At 37.0% G+C, this 23,857-nt stretch overlaps 5 protein-coding genes across 6 annotated transcripts; 2 read left to right on the plus strand and 3 right to left on the minus strand.

The window, feature by feature from the left end:
• Window positions 1–1,958: 1,958 nt before the first annotated feature.
• LOC143612284 (uncharacterized) lies at window positions 1,959–8,540 on the minus strand. 2 transcript variants are annotated; one of them, XM_077086310.1, is made up of 2 exons: window positions 8,188–8,540; window positions 1,959–2,084 (listed from the first exon to the last, which is right to left on the minus strand). In XM_077086310.1, the coding sequence occupies exon 1, from the start codon at window positions 8,476–8,478 to the stop codon at window positions 8,206–8,208; it is 273 nt and encodes a 90-aa protein (XP_076942425.1). In that variant the 5' UTR covers window positions 8,479–8,540; the 3' UTR covers window positions 1,959–2,084; window positions 8,188–8,205. The 2 variants fall into 2 exon arrangements, with proteins under 2 accessions (XP_076942425.1, XP_076942424.1); XM_077086309.1 differs by lacking the exon at window positions 1,959–2,084 and adding an exon at window positions 6,085–6,226 and having other exon boundaries at window positions 8,188–8,539.
• Window positions 2,004–4,067, minus strand: LOC143612286 (uncharacterized). Its single transcript, XM_077086311.1, has 2 exons — window positions 3,718–4,067; window positions 2,004–2,084 (listed from the first exon to the last, which is right to left on the minus strand). The coding sequence occupies exon 1, from the start codon at window positions 4,005–4,007 to the stop codon at window positions 3,735–3,737; it is 273 nt and encodes a 90-aa protein (XP_076942426.1). The 5' UTR covers window positions 4,008–4,067; the 3' UTR covers window positions 2,004–2,084; window positions 3,718–3,734.
• Window positions 8,541–11,198: 2,658 nt separating the features above from the next.
• On the plus strand, window positions 11,199–11,816 carry LOC143612291 (uncharacterized). The gene has a single exon (XM_077086316.1). The coding sequence runs from the start codon at window positions 11,199–11,201 to the stop codon at window positions 11,814–11,816; it is 618 nt and encodes a 205-aa protein (XP_076942431.1).
• Window positions 11,817–17,751: 5,935 nt separating this feature from the next.
• Window positions 17,752–18,159, plus strand: LOC143612292 (uncharacterized). Its single transcript, XM_077086317.1, has one exon. It carries the CDS (start codon window positions 17,752–17,754, stop codon window positions 18,157–18,159), a length of 408 nt encoding a protein of 135 aa, XP_076942432.1.
• Window positions 18,160–19,136: 977 nt separating this feature from the next.
• Window positions 19,137–22,933, minus strand: LOC143612296 (uncharacterized). The gene is made up of 7 exons (XM_077086320.1): window positions 22,401–22,933; window positions 21,736–21,873; window positions 21,422–21,667; window positions 21,018–21,131; window positions 20,059–20,241; window positions 19,764–19,981; window positions 19,137–19,694 (listed from the first exon to the last, which is right to left on the minus strand). The coding sequence occupies exons 1-7, from the start codon at window positions 22,908–22,910 to the stop codon at window positions 19,394–19,396; spliced, it is 1,710 nt and encodes a 569-aa protein (XP_076942435.1). The 5' UTR covers window positions 22,911–22,933; the 3' UTR covers window positions 19,137–19,393.
• Between the last annotated feature and the right edge of the window lie 924 nt (window positions 22,934–23,857).

Here is a 23,857-nt window from a genome sequence, read left to right on the forward strand (position 1 = left end):
CAGGAGAGCGTCCTTGTAAAAAATTTTCATATAACATGTTTGACTCATTTTAAAATAAGTTATAGAATTTTGGGGGCGTATTCACCTTGTCGCTTTGGGATCGGCTTCACTCACCGTCCGAGGGTCTTTCCCTTATTTATCTCGCACCTATAGTACGAGTATAAACATTTGTTAGTCGGATATACAATCCGGCTTAAGACCTTTAGTCTTATTTTATATCTCAACCTCGATGAACCTTTAGTTCATTTTCTTTTACTTAAAAACATTTAGTTTAAAAGTAATTATAAACCTTTAGTTTATATAAAAACCCGACGTTTCTTCTTCTCTAAGAAACGTATTCTTTTTCTTTTATTATTTAAGAATACTCATTTATTCATTAAATAATATTTTCATAACAAAGAGTATACATATATACTTACACACATATATACGTATTTAACAATATTCAATACTCATTCTTTCATTCATTTCTTTGTTGTGTTTTCTTTTCTTTTCTTTTCTTTTATCGAGATATCAAGTATAACCTCGACTTAAGCCAGCCTTATAGTTTAATATGATATTATATTCATTTGTCGTTACGCCTAACCTTGTTGGCGTTTTGGAAACCCTAAGAACTTGAGCAGCACTCCAACGCCGCTTCACTTTCTCGACACTCCAAACGATGAACACCAATCTTCAAAAATTGATGACTCGCCTTTCGAGAACAAATACCATCCTGGTCGTATGCGGGTGGAGGGTGGCACGAACTTCGAGGGAACGTTGGTACACAAACGAGGAATCGGGGCACGCTATCGAGGCAAATCGTTTATATGATTGGGATATTCTAGAGAGATGTTAGAGAGAGACTTGAGAGCTGATTTTGGTGTGCCAAGAATGAGACCCCGAACCTGCTATTTATAGACGAAAATTTGGGTCCCATCGCGGTACGCAATGGGTTCCTGGGCTGACCTATCGCGTATCGCGATATAGGTCTGTCTAGCCACAGGGTAGGTCTGCCACGTGGCGACACGCGGCAGCCGTTGCGACACGTGGCGACACGTGGCAGTAGCGGTGCCACGTGGCAGCAGGTGGTGCCACCGTGTGCCACGTGGCACACTGTGTCAGAAGCCTCATCGCGATACGCGATGGGCTTATCCTTTTGTCCATCATGTATCGCGATAGGACAAGAAATCAGAATTTTCATTTTAAACCCTAAGGTTTGGAACTTGGCATTTTCAATCCTTTAACTTTGAAAAATTGGCATTTTGAACTCGAAATTTCTTCGATGTTACACCCTATGGGTAAGGTCGGGTACGGGTTCGTGTATTAAAAACCCGGGTATTAAAAAAAAAAATTCCGGGTTTTTATTTCGGGTCTGGTTCCGGGTTCGGGTTTTTTTGCACCTCTACTTTCATTAATACATCACAACTAGCAAGACGTTAGAGGCCCAAACTACAAAACAACATTAGAAATCAAAATTATACTACTCGGTCAACGATAAAGACTTAAAAGAAGGTCGATTTTGGTTCTATAGGCCACTTATATTTGCATTTGTTTACGCACGCAAGCGTAACATGTGATATGGTACGTACAGCCGTGTTGTTTTAACATTTAAGCCTTCAACATGCCGCCCGCCTTTTCCATCTGTTTCTACCATTGGCTACTCTTATAGCATGAAAACAAATGCATATTTTTTAAACATTATAGTAAAGCTTAAAAGTTGTATCTCAAAAGTGATAGCGTGCAGTATTTTTTTATCCTTGGGGAGCTTTCTTAAAGCAACTACAGAAGAACATGTACCACAGGTTTTTTTTTTCGTGTTCCTTAAAATTAATAAGGATTTAGTAATTTAACAGAAAGTAGAAATAAGAAAACATTCCTCACTCACACATTAGTTTATTTCACCAACCAACTTTTTTCCTTTTCATCATACCATGGACTTAAAATCCATACAAACAAAAGAAATCATCTTGAAGGTCTAATGATTAGAAATGATGTCCAAAACATGTGCTTTGTTTTGCCTCCACGCATACAACAATAAAAGAAAATTCATTTATTTAGGTGCTCCAAACCAAATTCAAATCTCTGATGCTCCTTCCCAAAACCTGCAAATCACAACAAACCTATAATTAAATGTTTTTTTGTCCAATAACAAGAACCTATATATCACAGATTGTTAGCATATCCTATCCCTATATATCACTGATTTTTAAAGCCACAGGATAGATCCACAACATATTTCTCATTGCAAAACAACCACTCTCCAATACAGCTTTATGCACCTAAATCTTTGAAATAATACCATCTACTAATTCCTCAAAGATTCAACTGATAGGCTATTGATTAGCATTTTTGTGAACTTGTTTTTTCCTATTAGTCTACGCAAATAGCATCATTTGATTTAGCCTTCACAAAGGTAGGGTCTAGTCCCTCGTGTGTCAGTGTGATATAACACGTGAGTACTTGTGCATTGTAGAGTTAAAGCTTATCAAAAATAAAATCTACAGTATCCAAAAATACAGAATGATAAAGCCTGCTAATCTTTATTCCTTTACCATGGAAATATATATAGATGAGTTCATGGGTGAAGATATACATATATGTGATACGCGGAATAGAGATGTGCTTAAGTCTTAACCCAAAGTTTGGGGATACTGGGATTTGTTCATATATGCATGAACATACAGACAAATGCAAAATTAAAACCAGCAAAAGAAATTTTAACACTTAGATTGAGCATTGAACACATGGTTGTGTTTGAGTCTTATCATGCTAATCATGCCTCCTCTCATGCAAGCACACTAACGTACGTATAAAACTTTTATACATGTATTGGTATTTTGTAATCAGCAATAATAAAAGATTGTCAAAACCACATACGGCGTGCACACTGCAGTCTGCACATCACTAAAAGCCCAAACCAGGGGTGAAGGCACCCGTACCTCCTAGCAAGTTAGCTGCGACCCTTGAGAATCAACTATGTATAACCTTAAAACCTATAGCAATGGTTGCTCTTCAGGTTCACTTTGGCCCCATTTCCAGTATCTTGTGTTATTACCACAAGTATACGCTTTCAACTTGTTATCATATTCGATCTTCCACCAAATTAGTATATAAAATCAAAAGACTCAGTATCGATTAAACCATGCAAGATAATAGATACCAGAAATAAAAGCTTAATTTTATTGAATATAAGTAAGACAGTTGGCCCAATTCAAGAGGGACTGATAGTCTGATCTCCACTACAAAAATACTTAATAATCAAATAAACAGGACTAAGACAACTACAACAGGAAATGCAATACTTAAAACATATTTTTGGCAGTTACTACCTCCTATCAGCCCCTAATAGTCTCAAGCTAACGGCCTCAAAGGTGAAGTCATATCACAAGATCAATCCTTTTTGAAAATTCCATCTTAAATCTTAACACACAAATAGCACATGTCAGTTGGTACTAGTTAAACGTCTTCTATAGTCATTAGTAAACATCACCAAAGGAGTAAAGAAACTTGTAATTTTTATTTATCTATTTCGCACTATCGTTCTAAACTTTAGCATAATAATATGTCAATAGTAAACAACACCAAATAGTGCTAATGATCTTGCGGTATTCCACGAGATGCTTCAACAACAATTTAGAGCTAATGCCAAACTCCAATAAAAAGGCAACAAGTAAACATAAATATATAACACCAATCAATACAGTCACATCCAATTCAATGGTGAGCTAATATAACTGGATCGGATGAGCAATTCAATGGCCGCCGTGCTCTTTGGCGTGTTGCTGGTGTTCGAGGTGACGGCGTTCCTCAGGAAGGGCAACAAGGTAAGAGAAGATCATGCCACCAAAGCAGACGTGATATAGCGGTACGATTGAATCGGTCTGGATGTATTTGGCATGGTAATTGTCCAAAGACCTCTGGATGAAATTCTTGGCGTTGCTTGTTGTCACCAGTGGCTTCACGTGTGCCGGTACGTCTTTCACCTTCAATCCTCTGATCTCGTTGAAAAACTTCCTCATCGCCATTTTCAGATCCGAATTGCAGAAACCCTAACTTTGATTTTAGGCGTAAACGGGGAAGGAGGCTGCCTTTTATCAATTTACCGGTGCCGGTAACGGGTCGGCTGATATTCCATTTGTAAATAACAATTTTAACTTGAGTTTTTTGTGTTACCACTGTAATTATCTTTCTATTTTATTATTATTATTATTATTATTATTATTATTATTATTATTATTATTATTATTATTATTATAATGCTACACTTTTAGTTACTTTTTGTGTTTTATTGTCTATGGTTTTGATATAGTCATATAGATTGTTGATTATGGATGATTTTAGAGTCGGTGTCTTATTGAAAAACTTCATTAGCCTTTTAAATAAAGATATGGTTTATTCACATCACATTATCCTCAAACCTACTAATAGTTTTGATATGGGCAAGGCCTTATTGTGTATGGTGGTGGTTATTTAACTACCATTTCAACATATCACGAATCTTGTATATTTAACTAACATTTCAACATATCATTCATTAAGCATCCAAGTCCTTTTATAGGTATACATATAACATAAAGTAAATTTGAATGGAAAATGGAAAACACGAAAAAATCACTAAATCCCACTACATAGATGGAAGAAAAATGACCCACTATATTGCATATCGTGCGCATGCATGATCTGAGGAGTTGATGTGTGATCCAAAGTGTAGCAAGGAGTAGTGATAAGGCTATGCATCATTCCTCAATCTCGATAACTTGTCACATCAACGCCATCTAAGTTTTTCCTCCATTATTCAACCTCACAACTCAACACATATTATACTCTATAGTCTATTCTCAATCTTTCTCCACCATTTAATTTATTTATATTATTTAAATACAAAAATGAAATGAAGACCAAAAAGAAAAAAGGAAATGAAAAAAGAAAAGGAAAAAAAAAAAAAAGAAAACATGATTCAATGATGTTGTAAGTGGTGCCCGGTTAGGTCACAAAATGGGAAATGAGAATGAGCAGCATGATGGCCCTCATGCTCACGGCCTCACCCCATCACACATGGGGGAAGATGGGAGGCGCGGTGTTGTCATTTGAGCCACATAGGCACCTCGCATGAGCCTCCATGGTGTATACTGGATGACCTAATATAACATTCGTCACTCACATATTCAGGGGCGGACCCACGTAGTAACCATCGGTGTCTCGGGACACCAATGTTTTTTAAAAATTTCTTATAAGCGATATCATAAATTTTTTAAGGACCCCATAAGAATTAGTAGTTGGACCCCATGTCCACATTACTCTTCTAGCCTGATGGAAACTCTCTTGCTTTTCCATGCGGAAAACGCGAGTTCGAGACTTGGCTGCTTCGTTTTTTATGTTTTTCGCTTTTTTTTTTTTTGATAAACTCAATATTAGTTTTGGACTTTTGGCATTTGGGTGTTAACTTATCCCAACTTTATTAGACATTCAAAAACATACATCTGACATAACTAAATTAAGAATTAGCATATTCCACCACACACCTCAAAACCCACTGCTCAACCCTAACTCACGACCCTCTCAGATTTTCCAGCCTTCGCCTCTCTCCAGCCACAGTTCACCCCTCTCTGGTCTTATATGTCTTTGTTTCCACCGATTTTGTCTCATAATAAAGGTAATTTTAGGGCTAATTAGTTGATTGAGTTTTTATATAATTATACTCATATTGGTTATTGTATGTTGTATATTGTTGTTAGATTGTGACTTAGTTTTCTTAAAAACTTGAAATTTAGGGCTAATTATGCAAGAATCATTAAAAAGAAAGTTTGAGACCTTGTTTTGAAAGAACTTTAAGAATTTGTAATGTTTCTTTATCATTTTGAATGATGTCGTATATTATGTGTGTTTTATTATGATATTGTTTTTTATTATGTTTCTCATCTCGACCCAACCTGACCTGACCCGACCCGACCTGAAAAGTTTGAACACCGAAAAAAATAGGACCCCGTTGTCAAAAAAATCCTGGGTCCGCCACTGCACATATTTATTTTTTTGTTTTTCACAAACCAACTTAGTTTTTCCTTTTTTTTATCACACCATGGATTTGAACACATACAAAGAAAGTAAAACAAATCAACGGGAAGGTTTAATGGTTAGAAATGACATCCAAACATGTGTTTTGTTTTTTCTTCATACAAAATAAAAGAAAATTCATTTATTTTGGTGCTCCAGACCAAATTCAAATCTCTGATGCTCCTTCAAAAACCTACAAATCACAACAAATATATAATTACATGTTTTTTCATCAAATGACAAAAGAAACTATACCCTGAAAGACAAAGTATACCAAAATATAATAAAACAATTTGTTAGCATATCCTTTTCCTATATTATATCCACAAAATTCTCATTGCAAAACATCCACATTCGTTCCAAGTTACTCTCCAATACAGCTCTGTATATACTACCCCCAAAACTTTTCACCAAAACATCCATATATATATAACCACTTAACAAGTATTGATTCAGGACTTGTGCAATTTGGATGAATAAACTGTTACCTTTTAACATGTAACATGGGCCATTCTTAGTTTCTTTATTTATGTTGCTTGAAGAGTTGAAGTGTATCAAAGAAAGGAAAGAACAAAAACAACCAAAAAATTCTACTCAGATACAAAATCTACACTATCTAAATAAAAAGAATGATAAAGCCTGCTAAATTTTATGTTTATTCCTTTACAAGCAAAACAAATACAGATGAGTTCATGGGTGAAGATACACATGTATGTGACAAATGAATTAAGGGCGCGCTCGTTTCACGGAATGGAATGGAATTTGAATTGGAATTTGAATGAATTGGATTTGGAATTTGAACATTCCAATAGGAATTGGAATTGGGGGGAATTGAAATCCAAATACATCCTTAATGTGTTCGTTTGACAAATGAATAGGAATCAAAGAGGGTCTTTTTTTTTAACAATGATAACGGTGAAAACATTTTAGTTTTTCTAGATTTTTTGTTTTTTATTTATATTTTGCGTTATGATCTTTTTATTATTTTTTTTGAATTTTCTTATGGGTTTTCTATTAAGATAAAAACCCCTCAAAAAATATTCAAAAATAATACTAAAAAAATCATAACTCAAAATATAAATTAAAAACAAAAAATCTAAAAGAACTAAAATGTTTTATTCGTTGTCCCCGTTAAAACAAAAAAAACGCGAGATAAGATTCCAATGAATTTCCTAGAATTCCTTCACATTTTGGAAGAATTTGAAATCCCTCTATTTAAAGGAATTTGAAGGAATTGAATTCAAATTCCAATTCTTTGAACCGAACACACCAAAATGGAATTAAGATTCCAATTCCAACGAAACGAACACGCCATGTCATGGGATTTTAATTCCAGTTCCTTTGAATTCTCACGAATTATGTGAAACGAACACACTCTAAAGGTTTGCTAATCCAAAAGTTTGGGAATACTGATGTGTGATTATATACGTGTGTTGAGCATACAAACAGATGCAAAATCAAAAACAGCAAAAGAACTATTAAACACAGAGCTTGAGCATCACACACAATCACACGTGCCCAACTTTAAAAATCTTATCATGCTTTTGTTTTTATTTGCCGCCTATCCTTGTAATCCTGTCTCCTCTCACGCAAGCATAACATGTATATTAAAGCATAAGACTTTTATGTTATTTTACTTCTATAACCTGAAACATTTAAACCTCCGTTCTTAATAAAGATCCAAACTATCCAACCTCTATAACTTAGCAAATATACAAGATTATCAACACCAAATATGTTGCGCACAACTGCGCGTCACTACAACCCCAAATCAGAGATATAGACAGCCCCTACTTCCTAGTATATAACTTAGCTTCAATCCTTGAAAATCAACTGTATATACATAAGAATATAATCTTAATAACTCTACTATCTTGTGTTATTACCACAAGCATACACTTTCAACTTATTATTATTACATTGAGCATATATACATGTTAGACCCTTCTATAACCACTAAGCATCCAATTCACCTTATGAATATATTAGTAGTATATTGCTAATGATCCAATTCACCTTATCAGTCAATTCGAATCAGATCTGACTATATGTCAAGTCCTCCTCACTCAAATCAATTTTATGCATTTGCAACTACCAATTCCATACATAATTAAATCAGATAATCAAAAATCTAAAAAAGGTGAGCTAAAATACCTGAATCGGATGAGCAACTCAATGGCCGCCGTGCTCCTTGGCATGCTGCTGGTGCTCGAGGTGACGGCGTTCCTCAGGCAGGGCGACAAGGTAAGAGAAGATCATGCCACCAAAGCAGACATGATATAGCGGTACAATCGAATCGGTCTGAATGTATTTGGCATGGTAATTGTCCAATGATCTCTGGATGAAATTCTTGGCGTTGCTTGTTGTCACCAATGGCTTCACGTGTGCCGGTACGTCCTTCACCTTCAATCCCCTGATCTCGTTGAAAAACTTTCTCATCGCCATTTTCAGATCGAATCGCAGAAACCCTAATTTTGTTGATTTTAAGCGGAAATGGGGAAGGAAGTGGCCTTTTATTAAGTTACCACTTGCCAGTGCCGGTAACGGGTCGGGTATACCTTAAATATAATTGGGCCATGGTTTAGCTATTATCAAACTGGGCTGTCGATATCTAATTGTATTTGGGCCGAATTAACATACTATGTTAGGCCTCAAATAATTGTGGTACATGTGACTAGGGTCTAGAGGTGAAAAAAAACCCGGTTCAGAACCGATTAACTGGAAACCGGACCGTCAAACCGGTTTCTACCAAACCCGCTCCCAAACCAAACTAAACCGTCAGTTCATATAGCGGTGTGGTATTTTTCAATCAAACCGGTTTTTTTTTTTGTCTTAAACAAGTTAGACCTGGTTTAAAACTTATCTGAACTGGTCTGGATCATTTTGGCTACTTCTATGCTTATACTTGTTTCTGAACTAGTTTGGAATATGCAAAAACCAAACTTGTTCGAGTTGTAAAAAAACCGGTTTTATACACCTCCACATGTGACATTTCGGTTTGGACTAAACTAGTCTAGCACGCAACAAGTGGATATAGTTGCTTTACAATTATCGTTCGATAGAAACACTATTGGTGGAAACTTTGTTGCTACTCATGTTTAGTAACTTTTTGCTACCGAGTTTCATTACCAAGAACTATCTTACTACCAATCTTTAGTAACTATGAAACTACCAACACGCGCCAACTTGTTACTGATTTTAAGTGGCTTTTGATTAACATTTTGCTATTTAGATGCATTCTTTTTAAGTCATGGGGATCCAATGTGTTTTCAATGCAACATTATTCATGTAAAGTTTTTTTTGTGACGCAAGCACCGCTCACTGACAGGGAAGCTACTCATGGACATCGCCTAGGGCGTTGTTCCTTTGAAAGTTTGAATCCATGGGTTCTCTGGCTCTCGAATTTACGCATCCTTACTTGTACCAATATACATATAGTGACGAATTCTCATTTAAGCTTTAACTAATCCCAGTCACCCAAAATAGTTTGACGACACTAAATTTACCAACAGTTGCCAACTCATAGAATTTCTCTTTTTTACGTTGCAAACTACATCTCTCTCCAACCATAGACTGAAGTACAATAATAGACTACTTATGTAATTGTAGTATTTTTTATGGTATCAAGTATAATATTATTCTCTATGTATAAAGGCTATCCGTTATTTGGATAGTCCTTAAATACAAACAATCAGTAAGGTTTTTTTCTTTGTAGTTAAGCAAAACATAAATATCTTGTCTACCAATGGAGGGTGGTTCAAATCCTTTTATAGTTCAGGTCATGTACAATTGAGGTGTTCATCAGTTCGGATATACGTTATTCGCTTAGTTTGGTTTATTCAGATTTTAAATTTTGTTGACCATAACCAATATTCGAACCGATCTGAATTCACAATTATCTAAAACTGGGTTTCTACCGAATTTAATTTAGTTCGGTTTTGGTCAAAAACCAAACTCAACCGAATAGAACTTTTTCCTAGTTTCGCTTCATTTTATCTCCAAAATCATAGTTACATAAAAAATATAAAACAAAATAACAAAAAAACATAGTTATTCGGTTTAACCAAATAAACCAAATTCTAACTTTTGTATATCAGATTCGAAAACCGAATTCACAATTCGGATCGATTTCTTCGGTTACAAGTGCAGTTTGACCATTTCGGTTTTAGTATTTTTCTTTCACGTCCCAAGTTTGGCGTGACAATGGTTCTTACTTCTTATTGAGCCAAGTATTGAAGCACTTAATGCCTGAATCATTAACTCTAGCAGCAACAGGAATACTGTTTAAAATAAACTTTTGTAAGATCTTATAGTTGTACGACCCACCGACACCTGTGTGAGTGTGGTCCTTAAAAACTGAAAGAGATTAATGGAACTGAGTTAGAGTTAATTATCTGCAGCTGCAGCTGCTGCATCCCATAATTAATATTGAAGGTCACGCTCACATGCATTTCTTGAAACTTAAACCCATTTCATTATTATATCATATGCTCCTCAATATTATTTACCAGCAACTTGTCTTCACCACCACTTTCTTCATATTCTAAGCAAATTAAACTTGATTAAAACTTCACTTGGATTTAAGAAAACATATATAATTTCTTAAGGCGCGCATTGATTATTAATCGTACGTCAAATACGGGCTACCCATTGTCATTTGACCAAGCTAGCATGCATGTGTTTGTGTGCAGACCTAGTTGCATTGCTTGTTATTAAAGAAAACTTACCCACAAATCATATGCCAATTGTATTTTATTGTATTCCAATATGTATATGTATAATAAAAATGTCAAATATTAGAATAAACATGAGAGCACAGGGCAAGTTGAATTCCACCAATGATTACCCAATCAATGCACCCATGATTGATCCCTCCATCTTCAACTCTAATCATTCCTCAACTAACAATGCACAATATTATATTAATCAACAGAAATATATATATTGCTTATTTTATCTACAAACTAACTAATAGAATAATTAATACTTCTTAAACATATGCCTAGCTAGCTACCTACTAATATAAATAGACTTACAGGTTATACATGACAACCACCTCTCCCTGCCCTTTGGTACCTACATACTCATATCCTGCCTTTTCACAAACACAAACACGCCATCTCTTAGATCTCTCTCAACCGTACCAGAAGAAATATATAGCCGACATGGGTGATGTTAATGGACCACCACCATCACCAGCACCAACAAAGAAGTCTAACAAAATCAGAGACATTGTCAGGCTTCAACAAATGCTCAAGAAGTGGAAGAAGGCTGCTACTACCACCAAGAACAACAACAACGACGACAACAACAATGGCAACAACGACAACAATGTAGCTGCTCCTGTGAACAACAACAAGCCTGCCACTAAGGGACTCAACAAGTTCCTGAAGAAGACTCTATCCTTTTCCGATATCAGCAATTCTCAGGGTGCGCAGGAAGATATTGTGGTGAAGAAAGGGTATCTGGCGGTTTGGGTAGGGAGAGATGAGGATGCGATGAAGAAGTTCGTAATCCCTATGGATTACTTAGCACATCAAGCTTTTAGTGTTCTTCTACGAGACGCAGAAGAAGAGTTTGGATTCCAACAAGAGGGAATCCTCAAGATTCCATGCGACGTCCCTCTTTTTGAGAGAATCTTAAGCATGTTGTCAGACAACAAGAAACATCATCCTACTCTCAAGTCTTCATCTTCGACATCGTCATTCTTCTTATACGACCAAGATCAACAACCAAGCTCTACTTTAAAGACCCCTCCTACTACTCCATTGTACTGTCGATAGATCGATGACTTCATTCGTCTCATGATCTCTTTTTTTGGTCATTTAATTAGTTACATGTATGTTTACTCCTTTTGATCAATATCATCAACACTTTGTTTCTTAGTTGTTGCTGCTATAGCTACTTAATTACTGATTAAGAATACATGGCCTTGATCAATGATAATAATATTGCTACATTGTATGTGCATTTGACAAGTAAATGAATATGTTCTTTTTCATCTTATAACATTAACATATCATTTAAGTGTTAAAAAAAATACAAAGGTAGGTATTATTCAACTGCCTTCCCTTTGGACGGAGAAAGCATATGTGCCTATACGTAGTTTTAAATAAAAGATATATAAAAAAAAGATTGCTGGACAAAGCTAGCATTGTCTTATTATTATTAGGAGATTTGGTTGATTTTGTTTGTATTGTATTTGTACAAAATCACTAGAATATCTATATGGTATGATGGGCCATGAACACATTACATATATCTTATTTATATATGCATATATCTTATATGTTTCGGTTTATTTGTTTTTTTTTTATTTCCTATCGTCGTCGTATCACCATAATCGAAGATCCTATCACCGCACCCCACTTGCGTCACCTTGCCACCATGATGCTAACTTTCACGCCATTATTTGTACCAATGTTGTTATAGCCTAAAGTTCTTTTGTCATTTGAGTTTTTATTTGTTATTGAGTTACAATTATTTACCCTCTTATGTTTATCAATTAAGTATTGTATTGTATTATATTGTGTGATTATTGTGAGATGGTAATGGTACGTAACTGATACTGTTTCGATTATAATTAAGTATATATATAGTTGTGATTATTAATTTCGTGGTCCTTACTACTAAAAATATAATTAATTAATAAGTATAGATCTAGAGAGGAAAGGACAGGATACATGTACGAACTAGCTAGGTAACCAAGTGGATGATTATACATACATACGTACCCAAGTTCTCCGGTGCAATTCACATGGCGATACAATACCCATGTGGATTCACATGTGCTTTCATTTAACTGCAACTTCCATACTTCATTCTGTCTAATTTCATTTTTCTATATCAAATCTAATTGACTAAACAAGGATGAATAATGTATTAGCTAGCTAGAAATATTTCAGAAAAGCAATGTACTTTAAACAACATTTTTATTAACTAGTTTAAATAGTTATTGTTTTTTAGAAAGTAAACTAGCTCTTCAAACTTACGAATCTTGGATACTACACATTGACTTTTGCCACTTTCAAGGTTGTTTTGCAGTAATTTCTTTTTTTAAAAAAAGTAAATTACTATTTGGGTATATGTAGTTTGGTCCGTTTAACCATTTCTGTCACACAAAAAGAAATTTTTGATCTCTCAAATAATGTTGTTAACTTTTTTTTTGAAGTCATTTCACACATAACGACTATTTATGTCGAAATGATAACATTGTACTGTTTAATAGTTTTGGGGGTCATGTGTGGCGTTTACTTAAAATAATAATATATAAAATAATACTAAAATACATTTTAAAAAATAAGATTATTTATGTTATTATTGTTTTCATATATATTATTTAAGTGACACACAAGGCCCCAAAACTATTAGATAGTGTTATTAATTTAAATAAATAGTCTTTATATGTAAAATGACTTAAATACTCCAAGACTTAACTTAAAAAAGACTAACAATTCAACATAGTTATTGTCTGAGGGTGAAATGGTTGCCAAATTCAAATGTGGGGATTGGATTGAAATGTCAAAAACTCTTTTTAAGGTCATAAGATCATGTGTAGTGGGAAGAGTTTTGGGCTCTAAAATATTCTAACACCGCTCCCAAGACATTTTGGGGAATGTTTAGGCTTCAAAAACTCCCCTCCCCCCACCCACCCACACACAACACATAATGGAAGAGCTCGGGATAAGATAATACCAACACCGATCTCAAAAATCCCGATTTCAAAATTTTGATATATTTGGTACTGTTACTAGTATCAAAAACTCAAAACTTGGTACTGAATTCGGTATTGAAATTTGTCGAAGCATGAAATGAATCTGACCTGATCCATGACGATGTTTCCACGGATTTTTGAGATGAACGAACCACGTCTTGATCTTCTTCTTCAGCTGCTTGAGACCTGCAATGGTTTTTCGGGGGTGTGGAGGTGACTGCTAAGAAATCCTGAGGATCTCTTGTTTACAGACACAAAAAAGTGGTGGTGGCTCTTATTGAGCATGACCCTCTAATAAGGAGGTGGAGACCTCCTTATATAGAGAGCCTCATGGCCACCATCATGATACCCTAATGGGCCTAGCCCAGTTAGGGTTACCTCCACAAAACCCCCTCAGCCCAATAACATTGTATTAGTCCATGTGATAAAATAAGCCAAACATAATAGATTTAGGATCGTAGAACCGGGTTTTAGTACCATACCCCTACAAGCCCCCCAAGTCCAGCGTTGCTCCTGGGCGCGCAAGCGTCTAGGTGGAGCGCTGGACTTTATAAGGTGTGAGGCGGTTTTTTCCCTTTTATTTGGCCTTGTCTTTATTGTCTTTTGAGTTTTGGGAGGTTTTCTTTATGATGGTGACATGTTGTAATAAAAGCCTGCGCGCGAGGCGACTTACAAGCTATGAGAATAATAAAGCTTGCGCGCGAGGCGACTTACGAGCTATAATAATAATGGAGCTTGCGCGCGAGGCGTCTTACGAGCTATATGAATAATAAAAGCTTACGCGCGAGGCGTCTTATGAGCTGCATGAATAATAACAGCCTGCGCGCGAGGCGTCTTATGAGCTGTATGAATAATAACAGCCTGCGCGCGAGGCGTCTTATGAGCTGTATGAATAATAAAAGCTTGCGCGCGAGGCGTCTTACGAGCTATAAGAATAATAACAGCTTACGCGCGAGGCGTCTTATGGGCTGCATGAATAATAAAAGCCTGCGCGCGAGGCGACTTACGAGCTATAATAATAATGAAGCTTGCGCGTGAGGCGTCTTACGAGCTATAATAATAATGGAGCTTGCGCGTGAGGCGACTTACGAGCTATAAGAATAATAACAGCTTGCGCGCGAGGCGTCTTATGGGCTGTATGAATAATAACAGCCTGCGCGCGAGGCGTCTTATGAGCTGTATGAATAATAAAAGCTTGCGCGCGAGGCGTCTTACGAGCTATAAGAATAATAACAGCTTACGCGCGAGGCGTCTTATGAGCTGCATGAATAATAAAAGCCTGCGCGCGAGGCGACTTACGAGCTATAATAATAATGAAGCTTGCGCGTGAGGCGACTTACGAGCTATAATAATAATGGAGCTTGCGCGTGAGGCGACTTACGAGCTATAAGAATAATAACAGCTTGCGCGCGAGGCGTCTTATGGGCTGTATGAATAATAACAGCTTGCGCGCGAGGCGTCTTATGAGCTGTGAGAATAATAACAGCTTACGCGCGAGGCGTCTTATGAGCTGCATGAATAATAAAAGCCTGCGCGCGAGGCGACTTACGAGCTTTAATAATAATGAAGCTTGCGCGTGAGGCGACTTACGAGCTATAATAATAATGGAGCTTGCGCGTGAGGCGACTTACGAGCTACTTTATGTCCCGCGCCACGCGCAGATGTTGCATGCGCGTGCGCATAGACTTTGGTTTTGTGTTATGCGCCACGCGCAGATGTTGCATGCGCGTGCGTGTAGGCTTTATGTCCCGCGCCACGCGCAGATGTTGTATGCGCGTGCGCGTAGACTGTGATATGTGTGAGCATGTGATGCGTAAGCATGTGTAATATGCGTGAGCATATGTGATGCGTGAGCATATGTGGTGCATGAGCATGTGGTATGAGGATTCCCAACTTTTAAGTATGGCGCGTGTCCATATGGGATATTATGAGGATTCTCAACCCTTGAGTTTGGCGCGTAGCCATATGGGATATTATGAGTATTCCCAACCTTGAAGTTTGGCGCGTAGCCATATGGGATATTATGAGGATTCCCAACCTTGAAGTTTGGCGCGTAGCCATAAGGGATATTATGAGGATTCCCAACCTTGAAGTTTGGCGCGTAGCCATATGGGATATTATGAGGATTCCCAACCTTTAAGTTTGGCGCGTGGCCATATGGGATATTATGAGGATTCCCAACCTTGAAGTTTGGCGCGTGGCCATATGGGATATTATGAGGATTCCCAACCTTGAAGTTTGGGGCGTGGCCATATGGGATATTATGAGGATTCCCAACCTTGAAGTTTGGCGCGTGGCCATATGGGATATTATGAGGATTCCTAACCTTGAAGTTTGGCGCGTGGCCATATGGCATATTATGAGGATTCCCAACCTTGAAGTTTGGCGCGTGGCCATATGGGATATTATGAGGATTCCCAACCTTGAAGTTTGGCGCGTGGCCATATGGGATATTATGAGGATTCCCAACCTTGAAGTTTGGCGCGTCGCCATATGGGATATTATGAGGATTCCCAACCTTGAAGTTTGGCGCGTGGCCATATGGGATATTATGAGGATTCCCAACCTTTAAGTTTGGCGCGTAGCCATATGGGATATTATGAGGATTCCCAACCTTGAAGTTTGGCGCGTAGCCATATGGGATATTATGAGGATTCCCAACCATTGAAGTTTGGCGCGTAGCCATATGGGATATTATGAGGATTCCCAACCTTTGAAGTTTGGCGCGTAGCCACATGGGATATTATGAGGATTCCCAACCTTTAAGTTTGGCGCGAGGCCTGATGCGCGCATGCAAGGCGATGGAGTGGTGACTCGTGAGTGCGCGTGCATGGCGGAGGTCTCTTGCGCAAAACCCAGATGGTGGTTTCCGCGGCGGCACATGCACGGCTGCGGAGTGAGAATCCGCGGGCGCGCGTACATGGCGGCGGAAGTCTGGTAATTTCTGGATCTGCAATTTTAGAGTCAGATCTGCAACTTTAGACCTAAAATCCAGGTCTGTAATCTAGACCTAGATCTGTGAATCAGACCTAGATAGATCTGAAGCTCGGAGCAGATTTAAAACAATCACAGATCCGGAGACCTGATCATTCGAATCAGGCCGTTTCTTTTTGCACAGATCTGGAAGCCTCTTTTTAGATCTATGGATCTTTTTGAGCTTTAATAGAACAAGCCTTGAAGCCTTTTTTCTGTAAACTTCCATATCTGGGTTTTTCCTGGCAGAGATCCGACAGCCGAGATGAAGATCGAAAGGTAGATCGTTGCCGTCCCACGGATGGCGCCAATGTCGAAGCATGAAATGAATCTGACCTGATCCATGACGATGTTTCCACGGATTTTTGAGATGAACGAACCACGTCTTAATCTTCTTCTTCAGCTGCTTAAGACCTGCAATGGTTTTTTCGGGGGTGTGGAGGTGACTGCTAAGAAATCCTGAGGATCTCTTGTTTACAGACACAAAAAAGTGGTGGTGGCTCTTATTGAGCATGACCCTCTAATAAGGAGGTGGAGACCTCCTTGTATAGAGAGCCTCATGGCCACCATCATGATACCCTAATGGGCCTAGCCCAGTTAGGGTTACCTCCACAAAACCCCCTCAGCCCAATAACATTGTATTAGTCTATGTAATAAAATAAGCCAAACATAATAGATTTAGGGTCGTAGAGCCGGGTTTTAGTACAATACCAAACATAATAGATTTAGGTACCGAATTCGGTATTGAAATTGGTATAAAAAACACCTCATCCTACTATGCATGGTGTAAGGGTTAAATGAACTAATTCATAGGGCTAAAATAGTAATTTACTCAAAAAAAGAAAAAAAAAGAAATACCAAGTAAGATCCATAGGCCCTAAGACTCTATATTTGTTAAAAAAGTAATAGCCCAACATAACAGAAAACTAGGCAGGCCCAGTAGGGTTTATGACAATTACAAACCAAACCTCTTCCTTGTTATCCTCTTTCCATTCCAAGGTTTATCATTCATTTGGATATCAATTACAATTATGATGCAAGGCAACGGTGGTGCTGCTGCCGGTGCTCCGCCTGTCACCGGATTAAGACCAAAGACAATGACAGGAGAGAAACAAAACCAGAAGGCAAGGGCGAAGCTACCGAGTCCAAAGGAGATGGTGGCACACTACGAGTCCAAAGGTATGCAGCCACAAGAAGCTTCTCTTAAAGTCATCGATGACCTCCAGAACCTTCTGCTTAGGGTTGTTTCCGCCAAGAAAACCAACGACATCAACTCCCACTTGCTCAGGATTGAATCCAAGCTCGACTCTAAGCCTGGCTACCCGCAAACACTAGCCATTGGTGTTGTCTCTGGAGCCGTGTTTCATGTCTTGCCACGTGTCGCTGCTTCTGTTGCCAGTGTTTGGAATTCTGTCCGCTCGGTTACTAATTCTAAATGATTTTGTGTTTTTTATTGTACATGGTTTGGTTGTTAATTTTGTTTAATATTTGGTTGGTCAAGACAGTTTCATTTCGTTAAGAACATGACCATGTTCATGTTTCTGATGGGCCTAATTTTATAGAACTTTAGACAAATGTAAATGAATAAGCGTAAACGGATTTAACTAAAGTAAATGTTCACCAACATATATGAATGAACGAGACATGTTTGTGATTGTTTGTTTAACTTAAAAGAACGAAAAAGTTTGGTTCCCTAAATGGTTGGTTTGTTGACTATATAAGGGTATCAATTTCGGTAGGGTGCGGATTGGGTCGGTTTCATTAGCAACACCGCCATAATTAAGTTGGTTAGGGTGTTCGAGTTGGAATTTTGGGTTGGGGAAGCCAAGAATATTAACGTTGAACGTCAAACGACAATCGGAACATATATAAACAAATAGTTTACTTGAAATTCTATAAATTAATGCCCTCTTCTACAATTTTTAAGTTTAGTTCTTCACTATATTTTGCAAGATCCTTACGTATACCACAAAACAGATTGAAGCAAGAACACTTGACAATCAAGAGGGGGTTCGAGCAAAAAAGTTTCAAGCGTTCTGGTTCTAACCGTCTCAACTGAAATTTCAATTAATGAAATTTATGTTTTTTTATTGTTTTTATTCGAGTTAATAATTTTACATTTAGTAATTTTTATCTGGTATTTTTATGATTTTAAATTATATAAAATGAAAATAAAAAAGTTCCTCCAGTTTTTTTACACCCCTCATAAATCTTAAATCATACGGTCTTGACTCTCTACTTTTAACATGACACTCTCTCATTGGTTGATCACTCTCCATAATTCCCCATCCATCCCTAAACATGTATAAACCAACTTTCCGCCCAGTGACACTGAATGTTTGGTTTGATTACAGGTCTAGTGATGGTAACTGGTAACAAATTCCAAAAAGAAAGCATACACATCTGTTAGCTTCATAACTCACAAAGTTGATGATTATATACATCTGTTTGTTTCCTAACTTAAAAAGTTTACAGCTTTGTATTAACCAAAGAGAAGTCCAGTAACTATATGAAACCTCAAAACAGATTATGCTGAATATTAAGACTAACAAAAACACATATTCTAAGGTGGACAACAACTACAGCGCTGCTTGGGAGGAGGAAGAGACCAGGTGTTGCATCAGCAGTAGTGAGCTGCCACATTTGCAAAAAGTAGCATCCATCCGACAGTAGTCATGTCATGTAGTCGGCTGCAAATTCTTCATCGTTCTTTCCCAGCATGTCTTTTAAGCTACACTCACAATTCCTACCCTTGATCACCCAAAACCGCGGCTTTATCTTCTTCTCCAGGGAGTAACTAAAATATCTCGGATACTCCACCACCTCTTCCAGTGGCTTCTGCATTGTGTTTACTAGAAACTCGTATTTCGGCCTCAAAACCTCTTCGATGCTGTACCCGAGCAATGGAGAAAACCTCCCCACCATGAATGCAATTTCCCTCTTCGACAACCCAATCCGTAACAAGTACCTCATTCTGCAACAACTATCATCATCACCATCCTTTTAATATTATTATTTATATAAGAAACGCAGCAAGGCTTACCGTGGAAGTAGAGAATTATTAACGTCACAGACCAAAAACTCTGGGTATTTTTTTATTACACGAGGAAGATGCTTCTTCGAAACACCAAGGTCACAAAGGAACTCAACCTTCTTCTTCAGTGTCTTATCAATGTTGGCCATGAAAATTTCAGGACATCGCCCAAGCACCCTTCCAACACTTTCTTCTTCGACTCCTAAATCTTTTAAATATGAAACCACCTGTTCAATTAATGAGTATGCGTTATAGATTAAAAGCTATTCTACACAACTGTCAAAAGGAGAAATGAGTAACCAACCTGGAAAATTTCTTGTGGTTTCTGCATAAGTAGTTGAGGACTAGTGGCGATAACTTTGTTTAGCTGCTTTTCTGTAACGCCTATTTCACGCAATTCATCAATCATCAGCTTCAGTTTTGCAACTGAACAGCCTAAAATAAGTGGCCAGCTCCTGACTGCATGACGAATGCTGACTTCTGCCACCTATCATGAAATGTTATCACAATTTACTGGCTAGGAAACATGATTATTGATTAATAAATTTAAGCACAAAAGCATCAAATAATGGAATCACTATTACTACCCCTGGTGTTAAAGGGAGAAAAACCAAATTTCCAAGAAACTAAATATAAGGGGAATGCAAGAAGAGGAGCTTAAAGATTCAAGCATGTGCATGTGAAAAGATAACTGAATCAAGTAAAAGACAAAGCAGCACTAAAGATTCGCATTAACTGTATAAACAAACTGTATCAGAAACAAATGGTTTGTAAATAACCTCTTCTTGACATCTATAGTATATAACCATGTGGAACATGGCTCAAAACAACTATACAAAGCGTACCAAAATAATAGTAGTAAACTAGTAAAGTACTAATAACACAAAATGGTGAGAGGCAAGAACAGTATATAAGAAGTAAGATGCGTGTATATGTAAACAAAGTTATGCATATGATGATATGAGAACATGTATGTGTATTCATACATAAATCATCAAAGGTATAAACACTGAAAAACACTAAATGTTATGAGTTTTGGTAAAAAAAAAAAAGGACTGTGAAGAATGTCTACCAGGAGCAAACCCCAGCTGCTAAAGTGTATGACTGATCAAAGATCCATATTAGTAATTTATATAGCAGGGTAGAAGTTTGAGATCCACATAAAACAAAAGGATATAACTTTATTCAACAAATCTAATGAACTGCATTATAATAATAATAGTACTTTTAGCTGACCATGCAATGGAGTATGAGATTACATACCTTATCTGCGTATAAAAAAGCAAAGATTTCCTCATAATTTTGTCCAATGCTTGTAGAAAGAATCCAAGGGTATTTCAGCAACATCTTACCGAACTCTGTATCCTCTCCATACACCTAAATACCGGTACTGATAAGTGACTTGATCGGCAACAAAATATTTTAAAAAATTACATTGTAACAACAAATTTTACTCGGTTTTATGATCATATACTGTGTTCTAGGGCTACACAAAAGGCAACTACATTTACAAGGATAGGATAGATGAAGAATCACATTTTGAAAAGTTCTGCTAAGTCGTATGATTAAATGCGAGTATAAGGAATACAAACGAGCTTAGAAGAGACTAGGAGTTGCATGGAAAGATAATATATGACAATAAAGAAGCTGATTGTATATATGCATACCTTTGCAAAAACTTGCATTCTTGGTTTAATATCTTTCTCAACGTCACAGAAAAGTACTGGAGGGTACAACAAAAGAACACTTCTGATGCAACCCTTAGGGACTCCAATTAATTCAAGGAAATCTACCACTGGCTTCATATTGGACTCTACAGACAGCAAAAGCAGCCTAGGAAATGATTCTATTAGGTAGCGGAAAGACCCGTCTCCAGAACCCAACAAAGCCAGACCTCCACGCCTCGCTTGAATCTACATAAACGATACAATTAACAAACCAATGAGGTGATAAACCAAACCAGCAAGAATGCAGGATTTACCTTCTCAAGAAATGAAAAGGTGTGCTGCAAATCATCATCAACCGATACTGATAAATGCATCATCATTCGGCGACCAGTCTTTTCAATTGGCACTTTCCCATCCACATCCGAAAACAATATTCCTTTCACATACTTGATCTACAAGCAAATCCCAAACAATAACTAACTTTGCCATGTATCAAATTAGCTCAAGGCAAATTTTAAAGAAAAATAACTATAAAGTGTCCGTTAACAAACATCTTATGGTAATTTTAACCATTTAAGCCAATACTTAGTTATCCATAATACAAGCTGATCGATAACAGTGTTGGCTGGTTAATTTTTCGGTAATAAGCGATATTAATTGCTAATTGGTCTAATCGGCCCTAATTCTGGTGATTTCAATCCTGAGCGGGTCGAGGTGCGGTTAAAATCCGTCTAATTCAAAATATTACATATAAAAATGTGTACATATAATTTTGAAAAATTGCACATAAAAATTCCAATCTGATTAATCCCGATTAATCGCTAGTCAGTATCCCACTCCCAACCAACGCCTAGCGAGTTCTACAACACCGATAGACAAAATTAACACTTTTTTTATCAAATAACAGCATTAAAGTGTTTGTTAAGTAAATCTTCAAGAAACAAAAAAATAAGCCAAACTTTAATATTAAAAAAGACACCTTGCGGATGAGGTTAGTCGGCGAATGAGCCGAAAGATAACGAGCAATATGCATAGCAGAAGGCAAAGGCAGACCCACCAAACTCTCCAACACAGGAACCAAACCCTTGTCCCCCTTCTGTTTCCCCATCTCAAACACCTTCTTCTTATAACTCCCGGTCGACCGAAACAGTTCATCGAGCTCCCGAACACCATCCATCAACATTTCCACATACTTTGGTGAATTCACAGCAATTTCCATTGATTCGTCCACCGAAACACCATTTTCCACTAGTATATCGGATACTGCTTCTATTGCTGCTGCTTGGTTTAGGGTTTCGTCTGAATAATCGTTGTTAGCGGTAGAAGAACAGTACAGTTTCAATTGTTTCTTGAATTTGCGATAATGAACAACGGCTCTGGGGTAAACGGAGGGTAATTGAACCGGGAAGCATAGACGGAGAGTATGTGAGTGATTGTTATTAGACCAATAATAATTTGATGGAGGCTGAACGAGTGATGAAACCCGCATATCTGCTGCTGCTGCCACTGCGAATGACATCGGCTTAAAACCCCAACCTCACCTAAAACCCTCTTATATGAGTACGGAGATAAAATAGTCGAACTATCTATGTTTTGTGTCACGGAACGTCCAATTAACACTTCAGAGTTTTATAAAACACATGTGACGTCCAGCCAACACTTTAAAGTTTTAGAAAACTACGCACCTTTAGCATCAATACTTCAAAGTTTTATAAAACACGAGTGTAGTCGACACTCTTCTTGTAACTTTACAACAATCATTACTCAATTATTTTTTTTTCTTTTTTGCATTTATAATCTTTTAATAAATTTTAAATAGATAATATTTTATTAAATAAAAAAGTTACATTAAACTAACTTATTCTAAATATTAACTCGAGAGAGAAGTTAAACGTTTAAACGGGTTTGTCTACGTTATACCCGGTGACGTATCCAGGAATTAATTTCACAGGGGTCGAAATTTTAAGGCTGATTGTATATCACATTATACTAATTTTTTTTGTTTGTTCCAGTTAGGTGGGTCACATAGCATAAGAAAACAATTAAATTATAAATACAAAAAAAATTACGTCAATCTCAATTTGTATTGAGGCGACGACCCTGAACCAATGAGCAAAAGTGTACCGGTTTACATATGCAATAATATATTAATAAGCTTTATATATAGTTTAATATATAAATAGCCTATATGTATTAACCCAAAAATATTTGTACAACATTTTTATGCACAAAATAAAATATACCAATATATATATATAAATATAAAAAGAGACAAATAAACTACATATTATATGAATAAATCAGTAATAATAAATTTGAATAGCATGATAAATGATCATGAAAGAAAATGTACCTACGGTTTGAATTAAAATGAAATTCAGCTTATATAAAATTCAAATCTACCCAAAAGATTAAGCAGTTGAGGACGACTAACGC

The sequence above is a fragment of the Bidens hawaiensis genome, unplaced genomic scaffold (genome assembly GCF_021521415.1).
Source record: "Bidens hawaiensis isolate Kalapana, Puna unplaced genomic scaffold, B.hawaiensis_p1.1 tig00034202_1, whole genome shotgun sequence".
Lineage (NCBI taxonomy): Eukaryota > Viridiplantae > Streptophyta > Magnoliopsida > Asterales > Asteraceae > Bidens > Bidens hawaiensis.